Raw genomic sequence first — 13457 nt, forward strand, 5'->3', positions numbered from 1 at the left:
GTCACCCCTGGGCCTAGACGGGTCGGACTGTAGCTAGCAGTCGGAATATGGGAGTGTCTGTCCCGTATAGATCTATACACAAAATGTCCGCTCTCCCTCCAGGAGACTCTAGTTACACGGTGAGAGGACAATGAAGTTTCGTATCACGAAATAGTATGTCACATTCTGTTTTAGTATATTCTCTTGTATTAGTGTATAATGTACTTCTTGGTATAATGTATTGAGTGATCTCTTGTATAGTATATAGTACCCTCGTTGTATAGTATTCATCGTGTATCGACTCGTAACAGTACTAACTATAGCAAGTATCATGGTAGTAATAGTAACAAGTGGAAATCCTTAACTATACCTATTATAGTTAAATAGAAGTGCTAGTTGCGTGCCTTTGGTACACAAAGGTATTGAACTTGAAATGAAGGCATTTATATCCAACACAAACATATATGATATATAACTAAGAAATCAACTACAGTCGGACAGATAACAAAGTACCCTAAGTCCATAATCAAACAAGAACAGGAAGTAAGGTGAGCTATCAATCCTAAGTCCTTCAAGTCTTACTTATATAAATATATTGATGTAGATATGGTTTAGGAAACAAAGAAAGTTTGAAAAAGTTTGGAAATAGTTTTTATAAAAACTTTTACGTGTAAAATGAGTTAAATAAACATTTAGAACAGTTTTGTTGTCAAAGCAATTCAAAATATAGAAAATCCTTTTTAGTTGCAAGCTATAAATCACATGTGATTGATACTATAGCATGTTGGATTCAACTTGTATTCCCCCCCCCCCCCCCCATAAAAGCATTCAAAAACGTTTGAAAGGTTAATTAAGGGGTATGAATTCACTATTTAACGTAGGATTCGAGTGTGCGATCGATATGAGTGTTGAATGTCAACGGATGCTCTAAACACAAGAGGTCCCTATTAATCATATGGTGATACGTATATGAGTTAGAGCTAGGGTGTTTCATGACTAAACATGATGGGAAATCACCCTAAAGACTTGGATTCATTAAGGTTAAGAGTCCCATGTTTCATACTTAGTGATTCTTACAAGTTTAATGCCAAATATGGGTACTAAAGTGGGTGTATGGCCATAAAAGTGAGTGTACGGCTAGGGAATGCGGCCAGACTTGTGTGTGAGGTTGCACACTGGAGTGTGCGGCCGTACACAGGAGTGTGCGGTCGTACACTCCTTGTTTGAGTCCTGTGTGTCGATTTTGAGGGGTTTTCAAGTGTCAAACTAAGTCTTCGATCGATTATAGAGGCCATACCCTCACTTTGAAGGATGTTTTTGCATGTGTGCGGCCGCACTCCTTCAAGGGGGTGAAGAACACGAAGAACTCTATGAGTTTTAAGCTTAGATTCAAGTGTTTTACCTCTATAACAAGCTGAAAGATGATGTTTTTCACGTTTTGGATACCTTCTAAGTGTTCTTGGATGATGTTTTTAGAGAGAAAGTAGAGAGAGAGAGAGAGAGAGAAGGTGCAACCAAAAATGAATGGAAGGGGGGGTCCTCTACTATATATAGGGTCAGGTGTGAGGCTGGAAGGGGTTTGCGGTTGGGTGTGCGGCTGGCCGGCCGCACACACCTCTCTTGGTGTGTTTGGCTTGATTTTGAGGTGTAACACCCTTCTTAAGGCCCATATCTAAGATATACTAAGCCTAAAGCACTCGTGCGGACCCAAAATTCTGCTAAAAGATGCTATATTCAAGTGAAATATGGGTATATGGATCGATTGTACAGTGTAAAAGTGTCGGCTTGTCACACCCACCCACACACACATACAACCACCCTTTTGGTGGCCGGTGGTGGTTCATGGTGGCAGCCACCACCTCACGGTGAATGTGGTGGCTATCCTTGATTTTCCAGCTATACATAACACACACACATACTTCAGATTACATAATACTCTCCAACCACCCACCTGGTTGCTCAAGGCGGTGACAATGGCGGCTTTGGGATGGCAGTGGTGGCGGCCACCATGGCTGGTGGCCATGGTGGTTCTTCCTCAATCTCCGGCCAGCATTACATGCACCCGACTTCTCGGTTCCATCAACATACATCTACAAACACCATACGAGATGGAGTACTGAGAACACAACCATGTCAACTGCTTTGGGAGGCAAGCGGAAAAGAAAACGAGCAACATCAGCGGCTATCGGCCGCATCTCACGATTTTCCGGTGACCCAAGCAAAACCCTTGTTGTTCACGACATCACATGCGGCAAGAATGAGTGTGGCATTCCGAAGTCGGTGTCTAAGGCTAAAAATGGTCTTCGGCGGTCCACAACAGTGACAGAAACACGACACGGTCCATGGTCCATGTCGGCGACGGAAAACAACTACAGGTTGGATGGACGATGGCTCGCATCAACAGTTATGGAGGGGTGACGGCTGGAGAGGAAAAATGGTGAAGGTGGTGGCTGCAGATGGCATTATTAGGGTTAGGGCATGGGCAATGGAACAGTTTTATGCCCGATCCATACAAACTATGGACCAAATTGATGGAATTAGTCCCACCTCCTCCCTTTTCTTTCAAAACCAATCCTTAATTCGCCCTTTAAACCCTTGCTCCCATAATTCTTTTTGATATAGGTCCAAAAGTTACAATACAACCCCTCCTCTACAAATTATTCCCAATTAAGATCCATAAATTACCATTTCTACCCTGGCTTCAAGAATCCTTCTCAGAATAAGTCTGATATTTACTCTTTAACCCTCGTAACTCAAAATTATATCATTTGGCACCCTAAAACCAACACCCCACTAATTATTATTTGTTTCGGGGCTATAATAATAATCTAAAATAATAATAAAATTACTTCTCGGGGGTTCCAAGTTTATTATTTAATTATTCTATTTTAAACGGGATGCTACAATATTTTCCCACCCAACCCAACCTTGCAGGTAAATGGGTTGTAACCAGGTTGACCCGTTTATGTATCCCGACCTAACCTATTAAATAAATGGGTTAAACCTGGGTTAACTCATTTAAAATAAAAAATTGTATAAATTAACTAAACTTAAAAGTATAATAAAAGCACAATCCCAATTCATAAAAACAAAAAATTGTTCAAATAACATTAAAGATGTGTAATTTCGAACTGTTTTTGAAGAGTGACTAGTGTTGTCAATGTAAAAACAATAGGAATTAGGATTGCATTTTTTTAAAAAATAAATAATATTAAAAATATGTAATTTAAAAATTAATACTTAGATTAATATGTGGTACTATTTAAATAATTATTAAATTAAATATATATTAAAGTTAAATGAGTTGGTGAGTTGAAAACGGGTTGATGAGATTTACCCAACCCAACCTATTTAATTAAATGGGTTTGGTGGGTTGACACGTTTATCCTAAATGGGTTGAAAATTTCAACCCAATCTGCTAATTTTGGGTTGGGTTCAGGTTGGGTTGGTGGGTTGGGTTGATTTTTTCCAGCTCTACAATTTTCCATTCCCATTATCTTCCTTATTCTTTAGAATCTTCCCTAAGAATCATCTATTCTTCATTCATTCATTCCTAAGGATTGTCTTAAGGAATAGGCACGAAGTCCATCTCTACTAGGGTTTATCTAACATGTACTAAGTCCATAGTTATCAGTGTTAACCATTAGGCACAAAGTCCATAACTGCCAATGTTTATCTATAGGGCACTAAATCCATAGTTGCCAATGTTTATCTAATAGGTACTAAGTCTATAACTGCCAACGTTTATCTTATAGACAGTATGTCCATAGTTGCCAACATTTATCTAATAGGCACTAAGTCCATAGCTGCCACTGTTCATTTGTAAGACACTAATTCCATAACTGTAGGTGTTTTTAGAGTACATGTTCAAAAACACCTACAGGTTGCAATCCTGTTAGCATTCCACTGGACCATCTAGAATAGTCTGTGGTCGTCATCTATACTCTGCTAGATGAGTTGATCAACTTCAAAGTCAATGCTTCTCATCATCTTACACCTCTCAACATCTATATCATCTTTCATCTCTCATCTTTTACATCATCTTTCATCTACCCATCTATACCTAATATATTTATAGGTATAAAAATACATATATACAGTTTAAATCAAATAAACTTGTATAAATCATTCATCAAACATAGATACGGATAATATGCACACACAACATATAGTTTATATTAGATACTTCATATCTATGTGTAAGATAAAGTAACTATGCACTCACTTGTTAAAGTGAAGACTCGAATTTGGGCGGCGCTTCGCTTCTAACAATTTTCTTTTCCTTCGACAATACCTAGTATCATTATTACTAATTTTTAGTCTAATATATAATGCGACTAATTATTAGTCTAGATTCATCATTAATTCAAAGTCTACTTTAGGATCAATCAAGTCAGGAACAACCAGGTAGAATCATATCATAGGTAGGGTCCATTTCGTATACGAAGTATACTGTTTGGAAAACACACTTTAAACACCTCACTAAATCACAACCTCGACATCATCCCTGTAAGTAGATCAATCAGTATAAAAATTTGAATCACTGATAAATGTTGTTTATAGGTTCATAATAATGATAATGAACATAAACATAAGTTATACTTGAAGTAGCATAAGCATAACTCACTTATAAGGGGGTTTAGCGAGGAATTGGGCTCTGCACGGGCAGAACTTCTGAGCTAAAAGCTCTTATTCTCGGGGCCTTCTAGCTCTCCAGAACTCGCCTCTAACACCTTGGGGTGTCAGGGAAGGAAAAAGGGTTATGGGGGTGTTTGAGAGAGAATGGGATATGAATGGTGTGAGAAAATCAGGAAGAAATGGGTTCTATTTATAGGCTGGGTGGAGGGTTGAACGTTGGGCGTTCCCTAGATGAATGTTGGGTTTTTCCTAGCTGAATGTTGGGCGTTTCTAGCCATGTGTCGGTGGGCATTCCCTAGATGAATGTTGAATGCTGGGTGTTCTCTAGATGAATGTTGGGCGTTCCCTAGCTGAACACTAGTTGTTTGGTGGTGGTGGGTGGTCAGGGATGGTGTGTGGTGGGGTGATGGGCTGTGGGTAGTGGTGATGGGTTGTAACGCCCGCGGATTCGGGTTGGTTAGTTTAGAGACAATAAGCGTTAAAAATGAGTTTTTCATAGAAGATCATTTAGAATAACTAATCTTAACGAGGTTATAGTATATGTCATTAGGGTTCCGTACATATAAATAATGTTGAAATCCAAGTTATAACGAAGAAGTTATGACTCGTCGAAGTTTTACGGCTAAGCTGGCACAACAGCGCGTAACGTATAAAGTGAATTTTTGATAAATTACTTTTTAGCCTTAAGGATCTAAACAAAAGTTGTAGTATATGTTAAATCAAGAGCGTGCATAAAAAGAACGTCCAAATCTGACTTCATATGAGGAAGTTATGATTTTTCTAAGATTTAGCATAGTAGTGCACAACCCGGAATTCGAATTTTAGTTCAACCGATTTTTAGCCGACACAATCAAAATGAGAATTGTAGATCTCATTAATAGGAGTTCGAAGATAAAAAGACAGTAGAAAACGGAGTCTGTATATAGAAGTTATGAATTCTACACGGTGGTTAATAGTGTAATCCTCTCATACCGTTAAATTTAAAATTGGTCGAGAATTAGCCGATGGGGTCAAAAGGAAAGTTTTAGAGTACGCCCCCACCTACACGTGGATACAAAGAACGTCGAAAACGCAACTCGTATGTGAAAGTTGTGGAATTTAGAAGACGGAAGGGTGTTGTTGCGAAGGGGGTGACATGGTTTAATCTGGACCATTGCTTCCTCCCCACGCCTTAGCACCAGATGGTCACACCTGGCCCCAAATCGACGAGTTGCAGGCTCAAAGTCGACGCGTTGAGCCACTTTTCATCCTATAAATAGAGGCGTAAATCACTTAATTTCTCATACTATTTTAACCTATTCTCTCCCAACACCCCCAAACCCTCAAGGCTTTTCCCTAACACTTCCTAAGTTTTAGAGGTGAGTCCCAGAGTGCTAGAAGGCTCCGAGAAGAAGAGCTTTGGCTCAGAAGTTCTGAGCCTGCAGAGCCCGGTTCCTATCCAAATCCCCGGTAACTGAGATATGCTTACCCTACTTTAAGTATAACTTATATTTAAATTTAGTATTGTTATTATGAACTTATAATCAATATATAAGCTAATATTATGACTGATATAAGTGTCGTTATAATATATTTTTAACTACTCGTGGTACAGGGAATCCGATTTGAAGGGCCGCCTGGGTTGTTGGATTTCAAAAGTGCTATAATGTCAAAATGATCCTGCCATCCGGTGTTTCATGTCTAGCCTTGTCTATACATAATGGTTGAAAAATATTGTTTAATGCTTATATAATAATAATAATAATAATAATAATAATAATAATAATAATAATAATACTAATACTAAGACTAATAATTAGTCACGAAAAACATTAGACTAAATTCTAGTGGTAATAATATTAGGTTTCGTCGAAGGAAATTATATTGTTAAGAAGCGGAGCACTGTCCGAGTTTGGAGTCATCACTTTAACAAGTGAGTGCATAGTTACTTTCATCTTACACAAATATGAAGTATTTATATAAATTACGTGCTATGTGTGCATATTATATGTGTTCTCGATATCTATGATGGATGAACAAAATATAAATGTTTTATTCAATTTAAACCTTATATGTATATTATACATATAATTATGATGGGTAAAGATGGGTAGATTAAAGATGAGATGAGACGAGAGATGAAAGATGAGATGAATTATGATAGATGAAAGTTGATATAGATGATGAGAGATGAAAAATGATGAGAAGCGATGACCCCGTCATCTAGCAGAGTATAGATGACAACCACAGACTATTTTAGACAGTGTAGTGGAACAATAGAAAGCTCGCAACTTGTAGGTGTTGTGAACGATGTTTTCATCAGATGTACTCTGAAAACCCATTGACATGTATTGTGGGTGGACTCCCTAAAATAATATTTTCAATAAAAGAGATAAACCCTGGCAACTATGAATTTAGTGCCTCACAAATGAACACCGGCAGCTATGAACTTAGTACCTGTTATATAAACCCTGCAGCAATGGACTTCGTGCTTTTTCCTTAGGACAATCCTTAGGAATAAAGGTTGAGGAATAGATGATTCTTAGGGAAGATACTTAAAAATATAGAAGATAATGAGGATGAGTAATTGGGTGGGTTAATTGTTTACTGATGAAACATAATAACTTTATTATTGTGGGTTAAAAACCCTATGTACTCACCAGGTTTCCCAATGAAACTCATTCAATTTATTTGTATCACAGGTGTCGATACGAAGCTACATTACATTGAGAGATTAAAGGAGATGCAAATCACTAATGTAAATAAATGTAAGGTCTGTTTATGCTTATGTTTCTGTATTGACAATGACATCCCAAAGTTTTAATATAAACAAAATACATTTCTTTGGAAAAGCTTTGATAATATATTTATCATGTTTTCTAGAAACAAATTCTGCAACATTATTCTTTAAAAATGAATACTTTTATTTTCAAATAAGCATAAATAATTTTTTTAAAATGACCGTGAATTTGGGATGTCACATGGGTGATGGAGGCAGATGGTTGTGATGGATGGTGGTGGTTATGGTGTGAGAGAGAGAAATTGTCGATTTCATTAATGGTCAACGAAAACACCTCACACTCGTTATAGAAATGCAATTTTGCAATTTTATATAAGAAAACAAAGACATCTTTCCATGAACAAAAAAAGTAAAACAGGTTTTATTTTAGGCAATAAACCCTAAAATTATGATCAGTTTGATTAATGTGAAAAGTATGACCCAATTATTTACAAGTATCAACACACACCATACAAAGGCAAAATAACTCATGGTAATTATTGTTATCAAAATCACCCCACCTCAGACAAGACAAGGAGAATAAAAAAGTAAGAAATAACTTAATATACTTATAATGACGGAATTATAGAGCTAAATTGCAATGTAGTTGAACATTCTTACAAAATTATCTCTCAGGGTTCAAGAGCATAATTTTTACTTTCGATGAGGCTCGAGGGAACAACATAACATCCTTCGCAATGTCAAGTATTTTTAAAGCATCAAGAACTCCTCTTGGTGTGATGGTAATGTCCTCGAGAAAAGGGGAATAAGCAAGAAGAAGCTTCATAAAAAGCAGTTCCGCTCTTGATCCTTCTAAATATTCCATATCCACAGTTTCCAAATGGTTCAATGTACAATCCAAACAGTTTGGGGATTCCAAATGATCTGAAGCTGGTCCCACATCAACTTGAGCCTCCTGAAACAATTTAAAAATGCAACCACAGTTTAGCATCCAACTTTTGCACCATATAAGCAAAATAAATATAGTCTTGGTACTCTGGACTTTACCACCTGCACACGCAGCATATGCATATGCAAGCTTTCCAGATTGGGTGAGTTTCGAATCAAACAAAGAGCACCATGAAGTTGATCCAAATCACCAAGTTCAAAATCTAGCAACCACAGATGCCTTAAACTACCAAGCTCACATGGAAGCAATTTTGGAATCTCTTCTGTAGACAAAAACTGTGAAATTAAAGTTAATTTTTAACTTACCCGATAAACATGAGAATTACATATTGAGGAAGAGCATAAAAAGTTTACCTTAAGATAATGACTGTCGATACAAAACTTTCTAACTTTAGGCAAGCTACTCAACACCGTGGCCAAATTCATTTCTTCAACTCGTACAAAATTTTGTATGGGCTTCTGCAAAGCAATCACAACGTCAAAAAGGCATGGACTGTCCAATAACCAGAGCAACATGGCATCATGACATGCAATGACAGTCAAATTCCACAGTTTTATAGCTTTGATGTTGAAATTGTAAACTTTTTTGCACGTTTCCGGGCACAACTTCTTAAGCTGTGGTAGGTTGACCTTAGCTCCACACAACCTAGCAGCAAAATCAATATTCTCGAAAAAAAGTTCTTCAAGATTGAGAAATCCTTCAAACTCAAGTGGTGGCTTAAAGAAACAGTTTTCCAAATCCAACTTTCTCAATTGTAGACAAGAATACACATGAGAAGGAAGTTTATAACGTTGATTTGAATTAGTAAGGACAAGGTCAGTGACACCGTTTCTTGATAGAAGTAGCATGAATTGATCGACTTCTTGGAAGCTATCAAGAACTATATTTGGCATATGAAGATAAAATTTCAAGATAGGACCTTTGTGAAAGGTCAAGACTTGGATAATGATCCTTATAAACCCATTACGACCAAAAGCTCCATTTTTTGCAAACTTTTTAGAGAACTGGTCATCGAAAACCAGCACCCTCATTTTGGTCCATCTGTGCCTCCACTTTTTTGATATTATGTTTGTCTTTGCAGCATCTTCAATAGGAAGCTGTTCTAAGATCAAGTCGGTCAAGTGTTCTGGCAAGTTGTTGATTTTATCTTCCTCACCATAAATGACTTCCGTCTTTTTATGTCTCTCTATTATTAGATTCACTACAAAAAATTAAAAATGGGATCAAGTAAAGCAAGAATGTTATTCCATAGTTGTACGAGTGTGTCCAAGCTAGAGCAATATTAGCTATACGAAAGCAAAGCTAGGCCATACATAAAGCATCACAAGAAAACTTGTCTTATGAAATGCATGAAGGATGATAACCAAACAATTTCAGTCCAAGATAATGAGGTTCAGGCATGAATGATGGAGGGTTTTTCAGTTAATGGGTTCAATGAAAACAGTTAAAAGATATATGGGAATTTAATCGATCATTTACTGGGATACAATTTCTTTTGGGTTCAATTTTTGTCAATCCTAAGGATTCTTCGTGCATCAATGGCTTACCCTGGCAAAACCTAACTTAAAACAACATACATGACCACATAATATTCAGTCTACTAGCAAAAACTAGATTATACCATTCATACTTGATGTCTTGCAAAGTTAACAACTATTCAATTATCTATGGAACGCATGTAATTAATAAAATCTTACCACATTCGGTTTCCTGATTTCTGTTTTCCAGTGGATATGTGAGGACTGACAACGACTACCCAAAACAGGGTTTACGTTTCCTACCGGAATGAGCAAAAGAATCTAAACAGCGTAGCTCAAACAAAATCCCTTTGCCACACGACATTCAAATAATAAAAAAAACATGGAGGTTTATGAAGTAGAAACTTACCCATCGACTAAGTGGTCTATATTTCAGGGTAAAATGTCGTAGAATTGAGAACTTAGGGTTTACTGTCAGCGCCTAAATTAAATTCACAGTAAATTGTTAACCCCTGTTAAACCCATTATTTATAGTTTTACATGTTATTAGTTTGAGTAAATTGCACGAATGATCCATATATGGTTTAGGGTAATATGCAAAAGTGGTAACTAACGTTTTTTTTTTTTTTTTTTTTTTTTTTTTTTTTTTTTTTTTAATATAATTCAGACGATCTCTTGTGATTTGATTTTGGTGTGTTTTTATCCCTACTACACTTGAAATTACTATATTGCCCTTACTATTTTCTTAAAAACATTTTATTATTTATCAATTATTGATCAATATATTTAAAATATAAAAGAAATCCTCAAACCCCACCACCACTACTCCAAACCCCATGGCCTAATTTTCCGATCTGTATATTTTCTTCTTTATTTCCGTTGCAACTCAACCATTGGGAATCATTACTATCGTCGCTAGTAACATCTGGCATGCTGCCGACACCGATAACCATTAATCTGTGTTCGCTGGTAACCATAGGTCGTTAATACCATCTACATCAAACCTGTTAATATAATAACATTTATTTATTGCAAGATTAACATTGAAATTATTTTTTATAGTCAGGGTGAGAATGGTAATTTATTAAAGTATATTGTGAGTGATTTTTAGTGCAATGTTTGTTTTGTCATTATTTACTTATCCAGGGATTGCAGCTCGTTTTCTGTATTCGTACATGGAAGCACAAATCTTTTACCGGGTTTAGTTAAAGGTTTGGTTTGGGTTAGATCGGACTTGAATCGGAGAATTAACTTGATGTATGTAATTTTTGTTGAAGGTGTATTCGGACATAAATCATTTTTGCATCAGAAGATTACTCTCATTTTTCTCTCATCTCTTCCACCTAGCTTTAGGGTTTCTACTATAGTCTTTCTGTCTACTTTTTCCTAGAGTTGTAATGGTGTTTTTGTTGGATTAGTGTCTAAGCCCGTAACCATATTTGGTAAGTACTTGATCCGGTTGTGCATGGTCCTTTTGGGTTGCCTCCACCAAAGCAACTTAATTGGAGAAATAAATAGAGAAAGAGGCTATTATGATTTATTAATATATTATAAGAATAATATATTAAAGAGAAATCATATTTGTTCAATTAATATTGGTCAATAATTAATTAAGAATTAATTTTGTGATCAAATATAATTAATTAAACTGCAGGGGCTGAATTGTAATTATGTGATAGTTATAAATTAGGGCAATGGATGTCCTATGGGAGAGGTGGACGAATTCAAGGGGATAAGGCCCTTGAAATCGTCCAAGGAAAAGGGCTTTCAAGGCTTATCTTATGGTTACTTGGTGGGCAAGCAACTAGATAAGGATAAAGACTGAAACCCAAATCTATACCCTATAAAAAGACCCCTAAGCCTAAGGAAATCGGCCACTTGATTCCCTAGGGTTCCTAGAGCCAATTTCATCCTTTCTCCTCTCTCTCTTGCCTATCTATTTGTTTGTGGTGTTTGTGAGCCATTAGAGGTACTACACTTGTAGTACTTGCTTTCGACTAAGAGATTGAAGATTAGTGTTGTTATTGCAATATAACAACAAGAGGTATGTGATCTACTCATCTATACAAATTTAGAAATATATACCTACTAGCTAGGGTTCTTATTGTGTTCATAAAGTTGTGTATTTAATAGAGAAAACATAGATTCAAATCTAAGGTTGCATGCACACATAGGATTGTTTGTACAAAACCCATCAGTGGTATCAGAGACTTTGGTTGAATTGTTTTCAATTAGTATTATACAATTGTATGAATTTGACACTTTAGGGTTTATGACCAATAAACCCTTGGATGCTAGGATTTCGATTTTAGGGTTCTTGAACCCTTGTGTTCGAAATTTTGAAGGGTTTTTTCAAACCCTTTCCTTGTTGCCCAAGATTTCGAGATCTAGGGTTTGCAAACCCTAGATTTTCGAGATTTGCCTCCTCCCCAAGATAAGTCCCTAAAATTTAGGGATTTGGATAATCCCATATCTTGTAATTATCTTTTAATTGTTAAATATGGTAATTAAATATTTTGAATTATCCCCTCCCTATTTTTCGAAATTTAGAGGGATATAAGGGATTAGGATAAAATTAATTGTTTAATTTATAATAATCCTTTATGATTTAGTAATTAAAATTAATTGTTTAATTTAGATAATTATTAAATCAAGAGTTTTAATATTTAAAATTTTAATTTAAAAGTTATAAATTTTGAAAATTTTAAATTGAGATTAAAACCCTAGTATTTTTAAAATGATTAAAATACACCCTATATTATTATATTATTACAAGATTAATATATATATATATATATATATATATATATATATATATATATATATATATAACTAAAATGCTAGTTTTACTGTTAGTAGGTCTCATTCACGAAGCCGATCTATAAGGGGGGTATAAGGTTATGGCCTATAAAATGGTCGTTTAATGGGTATCCGCTCTTACCCACCGCTTCCTTGATTGGTGGAGGGTCGTTAGCTGAACGGGTAGGATAGGGCAATCCTCTCTTCATTAATAAGTATAATGAAACTATATAAAGTAACTGAACGTTTTTACAAAATTCCCAATCCTAGTTACTTTTGGCAAAAGTGAATTGATGCAATCCCATGAAATTACACGTTGCACCCTTGCTAAGAAGTTAGTGGAGCGTGTGTGGTTAACCGGCACACTAATTGGTTCTAAGCAAAGGTGGCAAAGGGTGACTCATTGTTTGTCATAGTTCGATGGAGTGTGTGTGGTTAACCGGCACATCGAATCGGTGACTGTAAAAATGAGGGCACCATGTATATTTGCATGGTTATTCACACCCGCTTTGTGATCCTCGGCATCCCAGTCACAACCAAGAGGGGAGTATCGAGATTTAAACATGCCATTGAAAAGTTCAATGAATCTCAAAATCTAGGAATTCTCAATACATTTAAAACTTAAGCCTTATGTTCTTCATGGTGAAGAATTAGTGAATCGTCATTCACTTACCTTCAAATTATTTGCATGTTGGATTACAGCATCCCTTTTCTAATGTGTAAATAATGTTATTGAATCCTAGCCCTAATTTCTCAATTTGGGTGTTTAATTTGGGATTTAATTCTAATCAAACTTTTTCCTTTCTATTTGCAGATGTCTAACGCAAACGCAAACAACACTGCTACTAGTTCGTTCTCGCTAATGAGCCTATGTCAAAAGGTGACATTCGACGGA

General features: G+C 36.0%; 1 protein-coding gene across 2 annotated transcripts; it reads right to left on the reverse strand.

The window, feature by feature from the left end:
- Positions 1 to 7916: 7916 nt before the first annotated feature.
- On the reverse strand, positions 7917 to 10155 carry LOC111879303 (F-box/FBD/LRR-repeat protein At1g13570). 2 transcript variants are annotated; one of them, XM_023875758.3, is made up of 4 exons: positions 9983 to 10155; positions 8639 to 9486; positions 8384 to 8560; positions 7917 to 8291 (listed from the first exon to the last, which is right to left on the reverse strand). In XM_023875758.3, exons 2-4 carry the CDS (start codon positions 9314 to 9316, stop codon positions 8001 to 8003), a joined length of 1146 nt encoding a protein of 381 aa, XP_023731526.1. In that variant the 5' UTR covers positions 9317 to 9486; positions 9983 to 10155; the 3' UTR covers positions 7917 to 8000. The 2 variants fall into 2 exon arrangements, with proteins under 2 accessions (XP_023731526.1, XP_023731527.1); XM_023875759.3 differs by having other exon boundaries at positions 8387 to 8560; positions 9983 to 10153.
- Positions 10156 to 13457: the final 3302 nt, after the last annotated feature.

This window comes from Lactuca sativa, chromosome 1, assembly GCF_002870075.4.
Source record: "Lactuca sativa cultivar Salinas chromosome 1, Lsat_Salinas_v11, whole genome shotgun sequence".
Classification (NCBI taxonomy): Eukaryota; Viridiplantae; Streptophyta; class Magnoliopsida; order Asterales; family Asteraceae; genus Lactuca; species Lactuca sativa.

Excerpts from the sequence above, each read along its gene's own strand:
- LOC111879303 (XM_023875758.3), bottom strand. The coding sequence starts at position 9,316 with ATGAGGGTGCTGGTTTTCGATGACCAGTTCTCTAAAAAGTTTGCAAAA. Across the intron at positions 8,561-8,638 it reads TCGACAGTCATTATCTTAAG|TTTTTGTCTACAGAAGAGAT; the intron begins GTAAACTTTTTA and ends TTAATTTCACAG. Across the intron at positions 8,292-8,383 it reads ATATGCTGCGTGTGCAGGTG|GAGGCTCAAGTTGATGTGGG; the intron begins GTAAAGTCCAGA and ends AAATTGTTTCAG.